A 22,138-nucleotide genomic window follows, 5' to 3' on the forward strand; every position below is an offset into this window, starting at 1 on the left:
AGGTCACTTCCACTTCCCAACAAACCATCTGTACTAGCCAAGATCCTCGGTCCGTGGCCACAACAGTCGACTGCCATCAAGGCTTACAAGGCACTGTTCTGTTTTTTGAGAAAGACAGCCTTGATTGACCGATTGTGACTGTTTCCCGTTCCTTCCCTCTTTAATCCCCTCATTCCCTTCCCCTGTGCAGAGTAGGCAACCGGAAACCTTTCTGGTTAACATCCCTGCCTTTCCCCTCTCTCTGTATCTATCTATCTATCTATCTATCTATCTACTAAAGCTACAGTTAAAAAGATTAAGATGGTTTCAAAGACAATTTCAGTAAAATAAGACTGGCAGTATCGATCACAGGTACCAGCAACTATTTTTTTTTGCCAATGGCGGCGCCACTGTCAGCATAGTGGCCGCATGCCTTTTAACAACGTTTTAAGAGCTGATTAAAAAGCAGCGCCAAACCGTAAAAGAAATGATGCATCGCCACAGAAGTAAAAGATATGACATATGATGCATCTTCCAGCAATAACAACCCTCTGCATGGCATTCAGTTCTATTAAGAGACTATAATTTATCCCCCCCACGCGACTACAAGGACAGCTGCTAAGCCTGAACGCAGCATGACACTACTGTCAGTTCTGACGCGACTTTCTTAGGCAATTAACATATAAATTCCAGTCAAAACCACAAGTACCGCCCCCACTGTTGTCATCACAGGGTAAGATATACATGAATTGTGCCAATAATTTTATACTAGTCTCCGAAAGTACACAGAAAGTACACAGAAAGTACAAAGATGTATTACTGATGCTGCCTTTTTTTTTGTGCTTTCCATCAGTTATACATGCAGAAGAGCTATCCAGGAAATACTGAGTGAAATTTGTGCCAATAGCACCAGCCTTTTAACGGCCAATGTTACTTGGAGGAAACCAGAGTTTATTAATTGAAGTTACTTGGAGGAAACCAGAGTTTTATTAACTGCATGCTAAATCTTGTCTCAGATGTCATAAGCCTTGAATGTCTTCTGGCAGTGTTATTAAATAGAAAAAGTGATGTCGAATCAGCTGACCATTCAAAAATGAAAGTGGCCGTGAAATTTCTGGTGACAGAAAGTTCAAACCCCGCTAAAACTGATCATGTACTGCTATCTGTGAAGTACATGTAGCAGCATTCATGTTTGTGCTTGAATGGTGTAAACACTACGTACTTCACCGATCGTGAACGCATCAAGAACAGCCATACTGTGAAGGCTGGCTCAAATGTATCACTGCAACTGAAGCCATGTATTATTTATTTATTTTATTTATTTATACACACTGCAGGCCATGAGGCCCAAGCAGGAGTGGATACAGAAACAGATCACAAATTGAGCAATAATACCAAAGCGCAAACAGAACACGAGCAGCGGGAAATGACATGGAAGAGAAAAAAGCTAACAAAACAAGCTAAAAAGAAAAAAGCTAACAATGGTCACCTATCAGGTCAAGAGACCGTACACACGAAGCTGGTAAGCTGTTCCAGTCATTGATGGTTAGCGAAAAGAAAGAGTGCTGGATATGACATGGATCAGGCAGTTTTAGTCGACTGGACAGCTATACTATGCAAAGCAATAACTGCTACTGGCCATCTAAGAGTTGCGGACTCAAAAGTTTTGTTATCCTCATCAGCAGCAATGAGAACAATTGTGTCAAGGTTTCCCATTTATAGGTGCTGAGGCAAATAAAGGAAGACCGCAATGCCGACAAGCGGTCTGGCCACTCACCCCGTGTTATGCATGAGAAGTAGTCGTGGTCCAGGTCCCTGACCTGCTCCCCTGCCGTCTTCCGCTTGTCCGGGTGATGCAGGAGCACCTTGCGACGATCTGTGGCCCCCCACCACCCAGTCAGATCACTTTTACCACTCGGGATCACTTTTACCACTAGGGATCACCTATACCACTCGGGATCACTTTTACCACTAGGGATCACCTATACCACTCGGGATCACTTTTACCACTAGGGATCACCTATACCACTCGGGATCACTTTTACCACTCGGGATCACTTTTACCACTCGGGATCACTTTTACCACTCGGGGTGAATTGCACGTGCAAATAGATAAAACCAATTTAAGGATAAGCAAAGCGAAAAAATTCCACCTTGTCATTAACACCCCAGTGCATTTGAAGTGAGAGGCACTTGGTGTTAGTGTCATTCTCCAACAAATGACACTGGAAGTTTTAGGAAAGTTTTAATGCTGAAAGTTTCTTCTGATGGAAACAGTGAGCATTCCAAATATGTATAAAAAATTCTGCCAGTTTGCTCTTCCAGATTATTAGGTGTGCGCTTAAAGATGCACAGAAGAGGAATCTGAACTCGTATTTTTACTGCTGGAACTCGATCTACAAGTTCCGCGAGTTCTCGGAAACATTGAATTATTGCCCTGTGCGGCTGATTTCCATAATTTAATTCGGATGAACATTGGGCTCCTGGCTTTCTTTTTTGAATTCCCCGCAAACGATGGGAGGAGTCTACCAACCTTTCAGCCAGTCCCGTGGCGGCTTGCCGCTCTGCCATCGGCGGAGTAATACGTAGTAGTCCGTAGCAGCAAATAGTCCGCGCGCATTTTTATTTCTGTGGGCCTAATCTGCAGCTACGTAGTCTCTGTCTAGACCTATTTATTCACGGAAACCTAAAAGAAACAAAATAAAAGCAAAAGAAAATGCCTGAAAGCCACTCCATGCGTTGGTCGACTCCTCCCACCGTCTGCGGGGAGTTCAAAAGAAAGAAAAGGTGGGAGCCGGACGTTAACCCGATTTAATTAGGGAAATCAGCCGCACAGGGAAATAATTCGAAGTTTCTGAGAATGCTCGGAATGTGTAGGTCGAGTTCCCGCTGCAAAAAGACGAGTTCAGATTCCTCTTCAGTGCACCTGTACCACCTGCTGCTACACTTCCTGACGCCTGGGGAAAGGTGTTCCTTACAGGCCTTCTTGATGTCGTGGTCGGTGGCAGCATGCCGCTTGGTCTGCAGGCCCAGCACCCGGTAGTGGTCCTGGGACTGCACACAGCCACACGGACAGTTCACACCAGTGACACACTTAAAGGCACAAGGCCTATCCACAGCTTCAGACTTTCTTCTTAGCAAAGCAGGAAAGCTTATGAAGCCAGCCTTCAAGGCTGGTTTTGGTGCAGTCACTGGACACCTCAGCAAAACAAGAGGACTCAAAAGGATAGTTTAGTTTAGTTTATGGTGGTTTAACGTCCCAAAGCAACTCCGACTATGACCGACACCATTGTGAAGGGCTTTGGAAATTTCAACCACCTGGGGTACTTTAATGTGCACTAAAATCGAACAGCTCAGGGGCCATAGAATTTTGCCTCTATAAGACGGGACTGCCGCGGCTGGGATTGAACCAGTTTCTTTTGGGTCAGCAGCCAAGCGCTATGACCACTGAGCCACCACGACTCAAAAGGAAATGCCGGCATTAATTTCCACCTGTGTGGATTTTACTGAAACTTCCACGGTATGTTCTCTGCAGTCTTCTCTTCTTTTGTGGAAAATTCTGCAGAGGGACGGTGTTTTGTTGCAGCACAAATGAATATCGAAATTTCCCATTTTGTGACCTCCATCGAGGTGATTTCTGCGGGCAATTCAGCGTGTGTGATGTCATGGTTTACATGCTCATTGATAATCAATCTGCATTTCCTGAACGACAAAATTGTAAGCTTCTTGTCTGTCATTTCACACAAATAATTTTCCAAGATGTCACTTAACAGTTCCCAGTTCAGCCAATCAAACCACACACCACAGGTTTTGTGACTTTATCTGTGACATAGTAATTTGGCCTGTAGTTACGTTATACCGTATAATCTCGCATATGGGCTGCATCCCCTGTTTTGGATTAGATAACTGAGAAAAAAATAACGTCATACGTTTTTTTTTTTTTCTTCCAATTTGTGCATGGGCCACTTCTTCAAAATTCACCCCCGAATTGCACCCGCCGCGGTGGCTCAGTGGTTATGGTGCTCGGCTACTGACCCGAAAGACACGGGCTCGATCCCGGCCGCGGTGGTCGAATTTCAATGAAGGCGATATTCTAGAGGCCCGTGCACTGTGCGATGTCAGTGCACGTTAAATAACCCCAGGTGGTAGAAATTACTGGGAGCATTTCACTATGGTACATCATAGCCTGAGTCACTTTAGGACATTAAACCCCATAAACCAAACCAAACCAAACCTAAGCCGTCATAGCAAAAATTTTCACTCTCAAGGTGTACAAAGACTACTAAACCCAAAAATAAGTTGTTGCCCAATAGTTGCTGTTCTTCCATTATTGACCAGAAGCCACACAGATGAAGACGGGGTGCTCATATGGATAGGTCATGCCCTCATCCAAAACTGTGTCAGCCAAAACACGCTCAAGAAAAGCACCACCCTTTTTTTTTTCACCTAAGAAAGGCATAGGCACCTACCGAAACATTCAACTGTGGCTCAGATAAACGCAAAGCTAAATTAAACGACACCACACAGATGCCAAATGCATGTGCAGCCATAGTATATACTACCAGTAAGCCAGAATCCCTCAAATATATTAACCAGCCTGTTTATGTTTCAGTGCAATTGCACAGCATCGCGTGAAAATAAACAAGCAGCACAATAAATTATTGCACCTTCCACTCCTTGGGGTCGAGACTCAGCAGGTAGCGGGTCTCCGCAGGCTCCTCCGCGACGCTGTCCCCTTCGCCCTCATCCGATGACTCAGATCCAACTGATGCTGCCGATGAGACGTGCCGAGTGCGCGAGCTCTGGTAAACTGCTTCAAACCACCTGCCCACGGGCTCCACATCCACCTGAGTGAGCTCTGCAGCCAGGAACGGGGTACAAGCACATTCTTGTCAATAGGCATGGCATCACAACTGTCACCGCCACATTTATTGCACAGCTGAATGGTGCAATGCTTTTTGCAGCCAACAGCAAGTGAATGACAAGAGTAGAAAAAAAAAACTTCCCATACAGAGATAATTTCACATGTGCACCAGCGTGCAACATCCTCAAACGAGTGGTACGTAACAAGTGCAGGGTTTCTGCTAGCCTATGGCAGGGAATACAACTGTCTGAAGCATCAACACTCTTGTAAAGAACCAACGTGCAGTGCTATCTGAAGTACAGTCATCATCATAGTGAACTTGTTCAAAAACGTTGACATAGACGAAATGTCCACGTACTGTAGCAACTTTAACACGTTCACGGTGTTCTGGCTTCACTCATTGGCAAGAGAGGCACGAACAGACATAACTTCCTCAGCAAAGTAAAAGCTGTCAATACAGAACACACTGAAAAGATTGTCTTTTGAAGTCCGCTCATTTTTTACAAGCACACCTGTTGGTTTCACAGCTGAAGCATCCTAGAAACGTCTCGAACAAGAAGACTGCAAGATCAGATACCTTCTGACGTAAAGGAGCTATGCCAACTTTTGCATTTCTGTCTCTCCGACATGTATCTTACCTAAAACAGCAAGGTAAAAACGTAGGGCAAAGAGACAAGGACCGTGTGTTGTCTGTCTTTCTGTGTCCTTGTCTCTTTGCGCTACGTTTTTACCTTTCAAATATGAACCAACAAGGCCAAGCATGTACCCTTCTAAAACAGCAACTTCTACCAGCAGACTTTTAGCACAGCAAATGGGAAGCTATCTCAGCTCACAATTGTGAACATCACAATGGAATGGAAATCTACTCACTGCGAAAGATACCTAGATCTCAATTCAGTGCACCTAGTCAGTGACAGATAGTCAGCAGTTGTAACTGCGATAAGCCATGCCAGAGAACCCTGCCATGAAGAAATCAGTCTAAACAACGAGACAAGAAGAAAAAAGTGATGGACGATCAATGTGATTGATGCAGAAAGGTATGTGTTAGACCGCATTCACACTATCAATCAGGTGATAGAGAAATGTCCAGAATATAGCCAACCCCTATATATATTCTTTACTAATTACGAGAAAGCATTTGAGACAGTGGAAACCTCAGCAGTCATGCAGGCATTCCAGAATCAAGGTGCAAAAGAGTCTTATGTGAGAATACTGGAAGATATCTATAACAGCAGCAGCTACCTTATTCCTCCATAAAATAAGCAGTAATAAGGAAGGGTGTCAGGCAGGGAGACAAGATCTCACCAATGTTATTCACCGCCTGTTTACAGGAGGTATTCCGAGGCCTGAATTGGGAACAGTTGGAGATAAGAGTTAATGGAGACTACTTAAGTAAACTGCGATTCACTGATGACACTGCCTTGCTAAGTCACTCAAGAGATGAACTGCAAAGCGCGATCAATGAGTTAGAAAGGCAGAGCAGAACGGTGGGTCTAAAAATTAACATGCACAAAACCAAAGTAATGTTTAATAGTCTAGCAAGAGAACAGCAGTTCGCAATTGGTAGCGAGGTGCTCGAAGTGGTAAGAAAATACACCTACTCAGGGCAGGTTAATGACGTCTTAGTCTATTAATGACATCTTAGTCAATATCAAGAGGAAGAAATGGGCATGTGGCAGGGCATGTAATGCGAAGGCAAGATAACCGCTGGTCCTTAAGGGTAACAGAGTGGATTCCAAGAGAAGGCAAGTGTAGGTGGGCGGATGAGATTAAGAAGTTTGAGGGGATACAGTGGCCGCAGCTGGCAAAGGACAGGGTTAAAGGGAAAAAGACTTAGCAGTGGCCTTTGCCCTGCAGTGGGTGTAGTCAGGCTGATGACGATGACGATGCGCTAGCATTGCAACTCCGACGTGTGACTGATTTGTGTTGCCGAAGTGAATCCACCTGCACACACAGCCTTTTTTGTGCTTCTCCACACTTGACTCCCTCGCACACTTGGTCTTCCATTCCCCGTTTGCTCTCAATACCCATCGACGTAGCTCGCACACAACCACTTCAAAGAGAGAGTGGCAGCATTCAGCACGCGTACGCTGCTTTGTTATCTCCGCTCCTCTACTCAGCTTGCTTTCCTAGTCACCTTACAGGTTGAACAGCAACCACCCGTCCGGTTGTTTCCGTGGCAACCACCCTTAGGTAGTAAAATGCCCACGTCAGAACCTCTCCCGTACACTTGCCACTCTCTGGGTTCATCTCGTGGTAACCACCTTCTGGTTTGGTTTGGTTTGGTTTATGGGGTTTAACGTCCCAAAGCGACCAAGGCTATGAGAGACGCCGTAGTGGAGGGCTCCGGAAATTTCGGCCACCTGGGGTTCTTTAACGTGCACTGACATCGCACAGTACACGGGCCTCCAGAATTTCTCCTCCAAAGAAATTCAACCGCCGCGCCCGGGATCGAACCCGTGTCTTTCGGGCCTGCAGCCGGGTGCCATAACCACTGAGCCACCGCAGCGGCTGCAGCCACCTTCTGACCTCTCTTTCTCTCCTCTACCAACGGAGAGGAGGATTTCCCCCTCTCCACTCTGCCACTTGCCAGCTGTGGCAGGTGTTTGCCGGAGGATTCAGAGAATATATAATTTTTTCCCGACATGGGGTTTTAATGCTATCGTATTAATAGAAACTGACTTGCAAAGGAACGGCTACACACTTTCCTACATCTGGAAAAGGCAAAAAAGACTGGCACCACTGAAGCAGTCTTCTGCCGAGGAAAGTGGAAGTAATGGCAGAAGGAAACCGGAATGAGTCTCTGCCTCGTGTACGCAGCAGGAATAAGCGTGGCACATGCGTGCATTTTCTGCAAGCATGGCATCCACAACGTGCATATCTCAACGAGCAAGATAATGGCTGAGCTTGTGAACATGAAGGACCAGCTCCCTCGTGATAAGTTTCCTGGCATCGTTTATGATACTGCCTTCGCCAGCTGCTCATCAGTGTACATATGTAACACGACAGATCTGACGTCACACTTGGGAGAAAACCAGAAAGACGTGTGAAACCAAGAAGTAACATTGAATGCAGTCGCCAAGCATCCGATCAAAAGTGGCCATGAGATTAACTGGGTCAAAGCCAAGATATCAGCAACCATAAAGAATGTACCAGCCCACCTAAACCTAGAGTCAATCATCCCGACAATATCTAACACACTAAACAGGAACGATAGTACCTTGTATGCTATCTGTGCTAAATCACTAAAAACGCTACTAAGCTACAAAACCTGGATGCATGCAGCCGGTTGCTTCAGTGAAAACAAGAGAGCCATAGTGCTTATAGAATGTAATTTTTTTTTTTTTTCGCATGGTGAGCGACCTGTGAACATCTGTGCTATACTTGCTGACCATATGGTATGCCGTCAAACCAACAACTACAACTAGCTGCATTAAACCCTGTTATCGTCACAGATAACAACACGCAGCACAAGAGTGGCTTACAAGGTACTACTGTGCTATAAATTTAAGGCCTCTTTTTTATGCATCCAGAAAACATTGCCGAGTGAGATATTGGCAAGGTAGAGTTATTGACACCTGCGTGCTAAACTGAACTTCATGTCCTCCAAAGCACACACCAGCCAAAACTAATATGATTATCAGCATAAGGACAACAACAACAAAAACAGCTATCAATTTAAGGCCTCTTTTTTATGCATCCACAAAACATTGCCGAGTGAGATATTGGCAAGGTAGAGTTATTGATACCTGCGTGCTAAACCGAACTTCATGTCCTCCAAAGCACGCACCAGCCAAAACTAATATGATTATCAGCATAAGGACAACAACAACAAAAACAAACAAAGTTCAGGCAGGCTGTGTACCACACTATGTCCCGTAATATAACTTTCTTTCACACATCTCAGCTGCACAAAGGTACAGAACTAGAAGTGAGAGTGCGTGCCCCATGGGCACTAAAGTTTTGGCAGTCACACTTCAAGTCCCAAGGCCACCTGCAAATTTTTTCAAAATGTGAAGTTCACAAAACTGATGCCGTCTCTGCAAGTTTCATCAAAGTGCCTCAAGGCAGTGCAACAGTTGCAAAGGCGTTTAACGTGGCTGCAACTGTACTCGTCGACAGTACTGGAAAAGATTTCGGCACGAAAATTGCTAGCCGTAGCTTACCTAAGCAGCCTCTCACTGGCCGCATTTAAACACACAGAACAGGGTTACTCTTTGAGCTCGTTCAGTGCCATAGTCTGCGCACACACGTGACAGACACAATGATGAAAAAAAACAAATAAAAAAGAAACACAGAAAGAGAAGAAAGAGACACGTTCACACACATATTATCTCGTCTGTGTACCATGCTTGCGCGGCCCCAATATATAAGGTGGAACCAACTCGCCAGAAATCTACTCCTCAGGAATGGCAGCTGTCCAAAATGCTCAATGGAGGCTATGCGGAGACAGCTGGTTATTTTATATTAATAATAATAATATTTATTTACACATACAAAAAAAAGAACTGACAAGACGGTTACCACTGAGTAACGAGAGATTCAACGACAGCTATTAAGGTTTTTATATTTTACAATAAACTGAGGTAGAGAATACAAAGACAACATGTGCGTGCAGTTCTAGAATGCTCATGTTAGTTTTCCATGCAGTCATTTTTTGCATAGCTCTCCCCTTCAATCTGTTTCTCTCGGCACACAGCACTACTGATGATCGTCGCCTCGGGCAGCTCGTTTTACAGTAGCTGCCTGCCGTTAATGGGCTGCGCTACATTACTTCGCTCGCACCCCACACTCTCTCCTTCCATGGTAACTACCCTTCAGGTGGCTCCCAACATAACTAACCTTCGGTTATGCAGTCCATACTCTCACCATACTTAATAAACAGATTCACAACAGCGCTACGGAACAAGGACACAAGGAACACGAAAAACACAGGACGGGCGCTGAACCAACAGCATGAACCAACTAGCCCACACCAGAATCCTCTCACCATACCCTCCTCCTCTTTCCAGAGTACACTGCCCTCCGGGTTGTTCCGTTGCAATCACTCTCCGGTTAAAGGGACAGTGAGGAGAGCTCTATTAATATTTTTTTTACACCAGAATCCGATAGTTCAGCATTTCATGGCTTTGTTGCCACTTGGTCGGCAGTGAAAGATGCATATATTTCTAAGAAATTTGGATTCGAAGTTGAAGAAGTTTTTTCCGCCGCTCTGATTCAAACTTGAGATTCTCTTATGACGACACAGGACTAAGTTACGTGAAAAATGACGTGCACATGACGTAACGCAGACTCCATGATTTCTGGCGGCCAGCAGTCCGGCCTAGCAGCATCCGAACAGGAAGCTACCGCCGGCCGCACGTTGAAGGCATCTATCGGCTATTGCGGCCATCACAACCGTCGCTTCGTTTACATTTGCACCGGCGTTTTGCCAGCGTTACGATGGATCCCGCTCTCAAAGTCGTCAACGAAGTTCTCGCAAATAGACACCTTTAGCATACCGTGTACCTTGTTACCGTTAGCAGAATACCGGGAGCCCGCCTACCGCCGGTGAGCAGGCACTGATTGGTCCCGATGCTGCAGGCGCGCACGTAGCTGCCGGGTACGTGGCGCCATCTGGCGACGTCAAGGAGATTCGCACATGAATTGGCTGCACCTCAGTGATTCGTAGATTCTCGTGTCCTAGTGTTGCTAGAACCACTGGTTCTAGCAACACTGTTTTGTCCTATGACGTCATCACGCTTGTACTTGCGAGTTTGGCCTGTGGCGGCGATACCTGTATTTTGGTTCTTGCTCTTTTCTATGTTACAAGAGCTTTGTTGTCAGCATGAGTGGCGTTTTTGTAATCAGGAGCTGGTATTCTGTCGATACAAGCCAACTTCAATTTCTCCTCAGTGTCCCTTTAAGCTTTCCTATGCTCTCTCCATACCCTCTTCCTGCAACGGTAACCATCCTCTGGTTGAGGATTCCTCCTTCCGAGTAATTCTCATGGCAACGCATCCATCGGGTACGTGGACCTCTGCTACATACTACTACTACTACTACTACTACTACTACTACTACTACTACTACTACTACTACTACTGCGACGACGACGACGACGATGTGAAACTCATTCACAGGCAGTTACAGCTCTCGCTGTAAAAAATTGAAATAGTACGCAAAACAACGTGCGACAGCAACACGACTTGAATTCCTGAGCTCGCAGTGCGATTCGGTCATTAATTACAGCCAATACGGGTGATAAATATTGACGAAGAACTTAGCAGGTAAACAGAGGAATACTTCTGAAGGAACCAGCGCACAAAACACAACGGACAAGAAAAAGGCGGTACACGACGGACAGGATTGTATTACCAACTAGCCCAACAACAAGTGTTGCTCAAACAGAGGAATGCCGTCAAACGTACTGACAGCCGCTGGCTATCGTCACATGGGATGGCCATCGCTGGCTGTCGTGCGCAGATCCCCGCACAACGGATGTCGAACAAGCAGCACTACATCTTACCGGTGAGTTTCCCGAAGGCCACAGCACCAGAAGTGAGGCCAGCAGGCGCCGGTGGGAGCACCACCAGCTGCACCATGACGCTCAGTCACCGCCGGTCGATAGGGGCCAATACAGCGGGGAGGGCGCGGGTGCTGTCAGCTGCACGGCGTCGCCGATTCCTGCTTTTCGGCGAAGCAGTAGATGATGGTGAAGTTTTATATAAGACTTGAAGTTTTCAGACGTGGCAGAACGTTGTGACACAACGCACAGTAAGGGCAAAACATGCTACGGTAGATTACGCTGTGTGCGGTGCTCCACGCCACTCGCGCTCCATGCTTTCCGAAATCCGAATTGGCCGTCGGCGATTTCGGAACTGGATTGGATTTATTGGATTGTTCTGAGTCAATCCAGTGAGTCAACCAAGCTTAATATATTTAATCTATTAACGTTAGTGTGAAATTTCACTTTTTATGAAGTTTAATTTTCTGTACTGGTGTACAGGTGGCTTTGAATTTTTTTTGCTGGCACACACTTTGGCCGCACGGTAACTCAAATTCGAGACAAGCCAAGTGCTGTCTGCGTGTTCGTGTGCATGCTTTGTGGCAGAGTAGTCGTTTCGGATGGAAACACTCGTGTTTGTTTCTCGCACGATTTGACAACTGGCAGCCGCACCAAGGAACAAGCGCTAACGTGTCTGGCTTATGAAGCGGTATGGCCATTCTGCTGACACCTGACGCCGCAGTCATCTTCGATCGCATCGCCGAGCAGACCTCCACTTCCATGCTGTGAGCGCATCGTATAAGTTGAGAGGCGACCACTGAGCCGAAATCATGAAGAGCCGCTTTAGCACCGTCGACATCCTCGCGATGGTCGCCGAGTTACAGAAGACCGTCGTCGGCATGCGAGTCGTGCAAGTGTACGACGTTGACACGAAGACCTACCTCTTCAAGCTGAGCCGGCAGGAAGAGAAAGCCGTGCTGCTGATCGAGTCTGGCGTGCGACTGCACACCACCGAGTTCGCCTGGCCAAAGAACCAGAGCCCGTCGGGGTTCGCCATGAAGCTGCGCAAGCACCTGAAGAACAAGCGCGTCGAGCGGCTCGCGCAGCTGGGCGCCGACCGCGTCGTCGACCTGCAGTTCGGCACGGGCGAGGCGGCCTACCACGTCATCCTGGAACTGTACGACCGCGGAAACGTAGTGCTCACGGACGGAGACTACCTCATCCTGAACATCCTGCGGCCCCGCGCCCTGGGCAAGGATGAGGACGTCAAGCTGGTGGTGCGCGAGAAATACCCCGTGGAAGGAGCGCTGGCCGAGGCGCCTTCGCTCGACGCCGAACAACTGGCTGGCGTCCTGGCGGGGGCCAGCCCGGGCGACACCCTCCGCAAGCTCCTCACGCCCAGGTAGGAGCATCATCATCATCAGGCTGACTATACCCACTGTAGGGCAAAGGCCTCTCCCATGTCTCTCAAATTAACCCTGTCCTTTGCCAGTTGCGGCCATTGTATCCCCTCAAACTTCTTAATCTCATCCGCCCACCTAACTTTCTGCCGCCACCTGCTACGTTTGCCTTCTCTTGGAATCCACTCCTCACGTCCAGGTAGGAGCATGGCGTGGCGAAATGTGGTGCTTTCGAGTTGCTGTAGCGACAGCGCAAGCTTGAGACAGCGTTACTGACAAGCCACACACACCCATTGCTCACTGTGAACGGCGTGTTTATTGCAGCAATGTTGCCTTGGATGTTACTCTACATTGATAACTGAGCGGATTGCTAGAGAAGGCAAGCGTAGCAGGGGGCGGCAGAAAGTCAGGTGGGCGGATGCGATTAAGAAGTTTGCGGGGATACGGTGGCTGCAGTTGACAAAGGACAGGGTTATTTGGAGAGACATGGGAGAGGCCTTCGCCCTGCAGTGGCGTAGTCAGGCTGATGATGATGAAGATGTTTTTTCTTATAGCACTCCTCTGGCAAGACCAAAACAAATCGCTGCCAATCAATACAGGATTCAGGTCTCAGTAATACTAAAGGTTGGAAAAAATGGGGAAGCATCAAAATGGAAAATTCACTGCACTATGGGACATCAGGTGGAAACAGAAGGCAACCGGGCAGGTCTTCGCTTATTTTGTCGTCTCTAGAAGTTGTCACATGTTGCATTAATTTTTTTTTTGCTGCGAGTCTTCTGTGTCCTGCTTCCCTGTTCATGAAACTATACAGTTTTAAGGCAAGCATTACTCGGAGGTTTAACTTTTTGACACAGCTTTCTAGGAGTGTGCTCGGAATGGGCACAGGTGTAGTGAGGCCATTATCCGGACACCTCTCTTTACTTGCTTGTGGTTTTAAAACCTGGTGCTTGCGAACGACCTCTGAGTGATGTTATTCAGCGAATGAAATCAGACAGGACAGCAGCTTGGGCATGTTGGTTATTCATTTGTGACGGAACAGCGCAAAACACCTTGTCTCTTGTCCCGGTGTTTTGCGCTGTTCCGTCACAAATGAAATCAGAACTTGGAACCCCCGTGCATTGCAAGTGGTGTTTGAATAAATAGCGTCATTTGCATGGTGCTATGAATACTCTTGAAGTCATTTTGCTTGGTAACTAGGTGCCAAAGACTGTGAGTTGTGAGTTTATGTTGGTGTGGCCAACAGTTTCCTGTAACGTCACTAGAGCATTCCAGGTTTCAGAGACCGACACAGTTCTCTCCTTTCCCCTTAGGACTCTCTATGGCCCAGCCCTTCTTGATCATGTGCTGCTGGGTCGTGGCCTCTCGGCAGGAGCCAAGATCAGCAGTTTTTCAGCTGAAGGACTTACTGAAAAAATCCTCGAGTGCTTGCGTGATGCCGACGCAATCATGGCGCGGGCGCGATCCGAGCCGTGCCGTGGCCACATCGTCCAGAGGATTGAGAAACGCATCCAGCCGGCTGAAGACGGAAGCACCGAAATCGTCTCCTACCAAGAGTTCCACCCGTTCCTCTGGCGGCAGCACGATGCTTCTGCGGGAGCCAGTGGCAACACTTCCACGATTGAGCTGCCTTCATTCAGTGCCGCCGTGGACCAGTTCTTCTCCAGCGTTGAAATGCAGAAGATCAGCCTGCGTGCCCATCAGCGCGAGAAGGAGGCACTTAAGAAACTTGAGAACATCCGCACGGACCACGAGAAGAGAATCCAGGCCCTGGAAGAGGTGCAGCAGGCAGACGTGCGGAAGGCTGAGCTTATTGAGGTCAACCTGGACCTTGTGGAACGGGCGCTCGGTGTTGTCCGCAGTGCCATTGCGAACCAGATTGGCTGGACGGAGATCACAGAGCTGCTCAAAGAAGCCCAGGAGCAGGGGGACCCCATGGCATGCTCAATCCGGAAGCTAAAGCTGGAGACTAACCACTTCGAGATGCTCTTGAAGGATCCGTACGATGACGGCGAGGAAGCCTTGGTTGACATCGACATCGACTTGTCCGCATATGCCAATGCACGGAAATATTATGACCAGAAGAAGCACGCAGCGGGCAAGCAGCAGAAGACCATCGAATCATCAGCCAAGGCTTATAAGTCGGCTGAGAAAAAGACGCGTGAGGCACTAAAGCAGGTTGCTTTGACCACTAACATTGCCAAGGCACGCAAGGCGTTTTGGTTTGAGAAGTTCTTCTGGTTCATCAGTTCCGAGGACTACCTTGTTGTGGGAGGCCGGGACGCTCAGCAGAATGAGGCCATTGTGAAGAAGTACTTGCGGCCCGGTGACATTTACGTGCATGCAGACTTGCACGGCGCAAGTAGTATTGTGATCAAGAACCCTACAGGCGCTCCCGTGCCTCCGAAGACCCTTAATGAAGCGGGAACAATGGCCATCTGCTACAGTGCGGCCTGGGATGCTAAGGTGGTGACGAGTGCTTGGTGGGTGCATCATCACCAGGTCTCCAAGACGGCGCCGACAGGACAGTACTTGACTCCAGGAGCATTCATGATTCGCGGCAAGAAGAACTACTTGCCTCCGTCCTATCTCATCATGGGCTTCGGCTTCCTCTACAAGCTGGACGATGAAAGCATTGAGAGGCACCGAGGTGAGCGCAGGGTCCGTGTATCAGAGGACGAGACGGAAGCCAGCACTGAACCGCCGGAGGAAGGGCCAGAGCTGGAGCTGTCTGATGCATCAGATTCTGAGAAGGGGAGTGTCAAGGGCGACGGTGACGCAGACAGTGTTAAGGGAGAGGCAGAGCTCTTCCCAGACACAGTGGTCAAGCTGCCGCATGAGCTAGAAGCCCCTGTGATTGAGCACAATGACCAGGACGCAGCCGAAGAGATTGTCTATTCACAGCCCACCAGGTGCGTACAGGTCAACCGCAAGCCAGCCGCCAAGCCGAAGACACAACCGGCACCTGAAGAACCACCAACGGTCACAAGCACAGAAAAGACCACGGCCAAACCCAAGAGAGGAATGCACGGCAAGTTGAAGAAAATCAAGGAGAAGTACAAGGACCAGGACGAAGAAGAGCGTCGCATCCGCATGGAGATCCTGGCATCCGCTGGTGCTCCCAAGGAAACAAAGAGTCGTAAGCAAAAGAAGGGCAACAGGAAAGAAGGTGGGCAGGCAGCTGCTGGGAAGGCAAAACAGCCTCCACGCAAGCCGCAGGCCAAACCTGGGACAAATGCGCAGGCGAATGTAGTACAGCCAGACATCATTTCAGAAACCGATGGCCCAGGCCAGGAAGGTTCAGGGCAGGTGTTGAAAGAGGAAGGTGTTGAGCAGACAGCGGAAGGTGTTTTACGGCCAGCCACCAACAAGTCTGTGGTCCCAGTAGAGGATGAAGAACCGCAGGCTGATGCAGAGGAGGACGAGGATGAGGCCAATATTGTCGATGAGCAACAAAGGCTTCTGGCTTCGCTGACGGGTTGCCCGTTAGCAGAAGACGTTCTCCTGTTTGCCGTACCTGTCTGCGCTCCTTATGCTGCCATCCAGAACTACAAGCACAAGGTGAAGGTTACGCCTGGCACGGGGCGGAGGGGCAAGGCGGCCAAGACTGCCCTCTCCGTCTTCGCGCAGGACAAGAACACGACTCCGCGAGAGCGGGACCTTTTGCGAGCCTGCAAGGACCAAGACATCTCGCGAAATATCCCCGGCAAGGTCAAGCTGTCGGCGCCACACCTGCAGAAACGTAAATAAGTGCGCTGCTTGGCCTTTTCTCCGTGCAGAAAACAGTTGGGGTCAAGTGGTTGTGATACCGGACGTGGCGGTGGAACATTCACGGAGCTCTGAACTCTCGTTATTTCTGATGACTTTGCGTTATTGAACTGATACATGGAGTGGCGCAGTGGTGTGCAATCCAGAATAAAGGGTATTAAGTTAAAGCAGCTCGAAGATAGTGCTGTGGTTCAACTGAATTCACACATTTGCCTCTGAGCTGTAGCAGAACAGGTTGCAGGCGAGAAAAATTAGAGTATAAGCTGTGGTCATTGTTCCAACACATCCTTGCTCAATTTTGGAAACTGGGCATTCTTAGGTTCTTCCAATTTGTAAGTGAGAGTTGACAATGTCGGGCTATAAGGCTGCTTTATGAGCATGTGGCATTTAACAGACTAATACTTGTGTCACACGGCCAGATTTAATGCCATGAAGTGCTTACTGCCTTAAGTTTTAATGGCATTCGTGCGGTGCCACACGCATAAATTTAATGGCATTAGCCTTACTGCCATTCAGGACCTACTGAGTTCACCACAACTCATTCGCCTGTGCAATGTGTACTCCCATTCCCATTCTACACGCAGAAAAGCATGAGTAACAACTTCCTAACCAGTAGCAAATGGTTAATTTGTAACTTTCTCAGATGAAACATCTATATATGCCGCGTTTTCGATGCGAAGAGCGCCATTTTAACCAGTCTTCATGACAGGTACTCTCAACTTATATGCCGACTTGCGAGTTTATGGCTACTTTTTTGACTTGTAAATCAAGAACAGCCGTATTTTATGGAAAATCATTTTTACATTACATTTGAACAACATTCCCGATATATTGTGCTCATTAGCACTGTTTACATTCAGATGAAACTTTTGACTGCCTTGCAAGCGTTATCGTCATCCTCACTTCCCGTAATGGCATTAAATGTGGACGTGTAGCACCAACTCCGAAAATAATGGCATTAACAAACTTAAGGCCTTAAGCATTTACTGCCATTTCTTGTGCGCGTGTGGCACGGGTATAAGCTGTCAGAGCACAGCACTGAGGGGACTAAAAGATTAGATAAGCAGAACATTTTATGTAGACTTATCGAGGCGAGTTTTTTCTGTCGTGACCCTTCTGTTTACATCTTGCACTTAATGAAACATTGAGGGGAGCCATAGTGCATGCGTTAAGTCCAAGTAAGCGTTTTCAGTCTCGATTTAAGCTGACATGTCCACCACAGATTTGTTGCGGTCGAACAGTTTAGCTTTCACTGCACAGGTAAGGGCATTAAAGTAGTCAGCAATTTCAGATGTTTATATTTTGTTTGACGCACCTGAAGTTTGTGCTTCTAGAAGTTTGTGCTCAAAAAAGTTTGTGGGCACCATTTTTAAAAATTTTTTTGAAGGCGTTCAGCATTGTCTTAGAAGTCATTGGTGCTGGCTTCATTTGGCATCTGTGCTGGTCAAAATGGTGGGGCCATTTCTTGTCGAGCGATAAGAACTGGTTTTCAAAAAACTAAAAATAGAGGTGGACGTTGCGAAGTTGCATGGTATGCTTATCAAGTGTTGATGTTGTGCTGCTGCTGTCCGGTGCTGTCAATTTCCTCTCTCAAGGGGTAGCATGCTTTAGTTGATTTTTGTTATGAAAACAGCTTCAGATGATAAAGTAATTTTTTGGGCTTCATTGGGTATTTTGAAAAATAAGGATGCTGCTCTGTGTGCGTGGAAGTTTGCGACGTATGTGAATAAGTTGTTATTTTTCTGAAATAGGGGTTTGAAGTATGCAGACAAATTTTCTCATTTAAAAGTCAAATGGTCGTAATGCTTTGTTTAGTTATAATTTTATTTACTGCTGTTGCTTGTTTTTTCTTTAGAACTGATTGCACCCTTATATCTGATTTACAGTGCCCATAATTTTACGTCACAACTCACGCAAGTCCTGAATTCCTGCAAATTTCTGTCAGCTTCTCGAGCTGCAATTAAACGCACCCGGAGTGAAATTGTGCGTATGATGCTATCGTTTTACGATCGTGGGCAAGCTTCTTTGCACAGCTTCGAGGTTCTGATGCGAAGTCACAGGTGCAACTTCAACTTCATTGTCCCGTCCGTTAGCCCGATAGCTTTCGCTGCACTTTGAGCCGAAATACTGTGTTGACGGCGTCAAGTTCATTCACTCTTCGATCTTTCTGAATTGTAATGCAAGCGCAACTGAGAAACTGCCCGCGTTTTCGCTGTTCACTAGAATTGTAAAGTACCAAAGGTTAGCGTTCGAGCCCGTGTAGCATTTAACGGCGCGCATGCGGCTCGCGTTAATCATATTAAACACTTGATTTAGAGGCCCCGTATCGATAAGCTTAATGCCACTGGTCATGCATTCTCGCAGGCAGGTACGGAATCGTACTAGCCCCGAGTGTTGATGTGCGTTAGACCGCCGTTGCAACTTGAAACTGATCGTAGCAGAAGGCAACGAGAATTCACGGTTAGTCCATGGGTTAAGTAGCTTCGAATCCAGCAGAATCTGCTGTCGCCCCTGTGGCCTAATGGATAAGGCATCGGTCTCCTAAACCGGGGATTGCGGGTTCGAGTCCCGCCAGGGGTATTGTTTTTTTCTACTCTTGCGCACTTTTTTTTTTCTTGTTCGAAGTCTCCCTCTCTTGATAGCGGCAGTCGGCCCGCGAAACGGGCTGGGCGTGTGGGAACCGGTCCAGAAATAAAGGAGGCCGGGAAAGGTGCCAGCGCGACGCTTGCGACGCTGGCGTTGGCGGCGCTGCCGCTGGGCCTGCGAAGCCGAACGGCTGAACGGCTCTGTGATGTTGGTGATGCGAAGGCAAAGCGACAGGAGGTGTTGGCGAGGCGCAGGCGACGCTTCTGGCGTCAACTGCCGCGGCAGTGTGATGTGTACTGTGGCGCCCGGATCATACTTTTGTTACCGCGTTTGACACCTGCTGAGTGCACCATTAGATCACTGATTTGCACCTGTGCCTGTCAGCATGTCACCCAGCCGTCCCATGCTTGATTTAATGTGGAATGCGGGGTTCCGCATTTGGTGGATGTTTCGAGTATTTGGGAGTTGTATGGCGCGAAATTATGGGTGCGGATCGAGGGCCATGCGCAGATATAAACTGTATGATATAAACTGTATGATGACACCCCAGCTCTTGCAGTCGCTCGGAGCTGGGGTGTCACATTCCAAAAACGGTTTGACGAGTTGGTGTAACACGTAGTTGTGAAACAGCGCAACTGCCTATGGACCAAGACGAAGAAAAGAGAAAGTTCAGGACAGCGGCGGGGTGTTGGGTATGTCCTTCGTTCTAGTCCGTGAGCCGTGCTGTTTTGAAATGAGAAGAATTGTAATGAATTGACGTCATAATTAAGTAATTACTGAATGAACTGTATTTCTGTCGTAAATGCTGATTATCAGGTCAGTTATGAGGATTAAAAGTAAGTAATGAGGCGTTTTGTTCAGATATATAGTTCAGAGGAATCCTTGATTGGTTCGTTGCATGCATGGGTGGTCTCTTTAAATCCTAGCTAGCGCTCTAGTATGGTCTTTAGCTTTTCTGCCGCGGTATGAACGCGGGATTAAAACACGGGCGGTTTTTTCTGGAGCTTTCAGCGCTGGACACGTAAGTACGTATACATAGTACCCCCGGCGTCAAAAGCTAATTACCGGAGTTATAGTCACTGGACCGGAGTAGTACGTGCAGCCTCTGCTATAGTTTGGGAACACGGCGGAATGCCTGTCATTTAGACTTTCTATGAGCCCTCGCTACGGGAAAATAGTTTTTTTTTTTTTTTTCAGCGGCTGCCTTGCCCCGTAAACATTTAACGACGCGGGGTGCACAGTTTTACGCTATTGGTGCGGTCTGAATGTACCGCGTCTTATAGCGACCGGGAACGTACAGGCGCGGACAAAAGTAAACGGAGCACGCAACTGTCTTCGAATATTTTTCACGCGTCACCTAATTGAAATTTCCAGTAGTAGTATGCGCATGCTGTAGCGGAAGTTGGTGGGCTTTCTTGTAGACAAACGACGCTTCTTCATTACCAATGGAGAAAGCGTGATTGCACTTCGAACGGAATAACGTGCTCCGTTTACCTATGACCGCGCCTATACGTCTGTTCAAGGACGCGGACCGCGGTAGGGGGGTGTTCGTTGTTTCGATGAGAAATCGGGTCTGGTGATGAGAAATCGGGTCTGGTGAAAGGGTGAAAAGGAGAGAATCCGGTTTGTGAGCGGCCGCATTCAGAGACGAAATGCACAAAACGCTTGCGTGCTGTGCGAATTTAATGTTAGTGCACGCTCCCTCCTCTTCGGCGACTCTTTCTCCCTTCCTCCTTTTAGCCTCTTCGTCCATCTACTCTTCGGAGCACCCTCTGCTGGAGTGCCGAGAACTCTGTGGCCAAAGCACCGTATTGGTGGCATCGTACAAGGGGATGGGTCTGCCTTGCTCCTCCTCCTCTCCCCGCGCGGTTCTCCATCCTCCGTCGTCCAGGCATCCCGAAGCTTGCTCCGGCTACTCGCCGATTCTGTCTCGCCGCCTCGGTTCATCAGCGCCCACTGCTAAGCCGTCGGAACTCTCACTACATTTTTATTTTTTATTTAGTTTTTCCTGTTTTCAATCTCCCCGGGAGATTGCTTCCTATCCGCACTACCATTCGCCTCACGTGCAGAGTGGGTGCGTCAGACGGGTATGTCGGGTATTTCCACTTCTCCCGCTGCGGTTTTCCCTCCCTTCCTCCGGAGGCCTTTCAGACGCCTTTTCTACTCTTTCCGTCTATCGAACCCTCATTTCTTTCTCTACCCGACTCCCTTCCGCTAATAATCCGCTCTCCCCGTTAATCCACGTGCTGCGGTGCTCTGCGTCTTCCTCATCTTCGCCTGTACCTTCTCTTTTAATCCCATCTCCCTTACCCCTGCAGCCTGACGCGGTTGCGCCGACATCGCTTGGCTCGGTGAACAGTTACGTGCGCCAGTCGATTTTCCCTTTCCTTACCAAACCACATTCTCTCTCTCTCTCTCTCACTGCATGATCCAGGTGCGAAAAGAAAAACTGACAAGGCGGTTGCCACTGTGTAACACGAGACTCGGCGACAACTGTTGTGGTGTTACCAGGTGTTTATTACACGCTGCTACTGTTATTACTACTAGCCTACTATTGCTACTAGCGTACTAGTACTACCACTTATACTACTACTGCTGCTAATGTTTGGGGAGCATCGAAGATACTTGTATCTTCGATATTATTTTTCGATGCATTATTTTGTATCCGTATTAGGTAGTGCTTGCCAAAAATGAAAGTATCAGAGCAAGGCCATCGAAAATACATTTTTATTAGGGCATCGTGTATTTTAAGGGTACTCGATACTACAAAACACCACGGAGAACGTTTGCAACATTCAAATACAGTGCGAAAACACGCCTTGTTACTGTTGTTTTTTTCTAATTGAAGCCATGCCGGCAATTTGCATGCATTTTGACTTAACTGAGGCACAAACTTGATGGCTGATTTATTTCTCCGTCTATATTGCAGGTTTTTAAGCAGTGTCTAGATTCGCGAAGACTGTCCTGTGGTATATGTAGTAGTTGGCCAACATGTTAAGTCTCTGATACACAGCTCGTATTGGCGAGCACGGATTTTTGCTACGTCGAAGACGACTA

At 47.7% G+C, this 22,138-nt stretch overlaps 2 protein-coding genes and 1 non-coding gene across 3 annotated transcripts in view; 2 read left to right on the top strand and 1 right to left on the bottom strand.

Annotated features, from left to right (window-relative positions):
- LOC149325389 (dnaJ homolog subfamily C member 2) overlaps positions 1-11,692 on the bottom strand; it is a 46,814-nt gene extending 35,122 nt beyond the window's left edge. Inside the window, exons 1-4 of the mRNA XM_089562660.1 lie at positions 11,352-11,692; positions 4,647-4,837; positions 2,958-3,033; positions 1,757-1,855 (exon numbers count right to left, since the gene is read on the bottom strand). Coding sequence (XP_089418786.1) covers positions 1,757-1,855; positions 2,958-3,033; positions 4,647-4,837; positions 11,352-11,427 — 442 coding nt within the window. The 5' untranslated portion in view covers positions 11,428-11,692. The remainder of the gene's footprint in view (positions 1-1,756; positions 1,856-2,957; positions 3,034-4,646; positions 4,838-11,351) is intronic.
- Positions 11,693-11,884: 192 nt separating this feature from the next.
- Positions 11,885-16,672, top strand: Clbn (Nuclear export mediator factor NEMF homolog Clbn). The gene is made up of 2 exons (XM_089562659.1): positions 11,885-12,732; positions 14,041-16,672. The coding sequence occupies exons 1-2, from the start codon at positions 12,161-12,163 to the stop codon at positions 16,475-16,477; spliced, it is 3,009 nt and encodes a 1,002-aa protein (XP_089418785.1). The 5' UTR covers positions 11,885-12,160; the 3' UTR covers positions 16,478-16,672.
- A 2,330-nt stretch (positions 16,673-19,002) lies between these two features.
- TRNAR-CCU (transfer RNA arginine (anticodon CCU)) lies at positions 19,003-19,075 on the top strand. The gene has a single exon. It is a non-coding gene; the product is annotated as a tRNA-Arg (tRNA).
- Positions 19,076-22,138: the final 3,063 nt, after the last annotated feature.

This window comes from Amblyomma mixtum, chromosome 10 (genome assembly GCF_055824585.1).
Source record: "Amblyomma mixtum isolate Tamu chromosome 10, ASM5582458v1, whole genome shotgun sequence".
Taxonomy (NCBI): Eukaryota; Metazoa; Arthropoda; class Arachnida; order Ixodida; family Ixodidae; genus Amblyomma; species Amblyomma mixtum.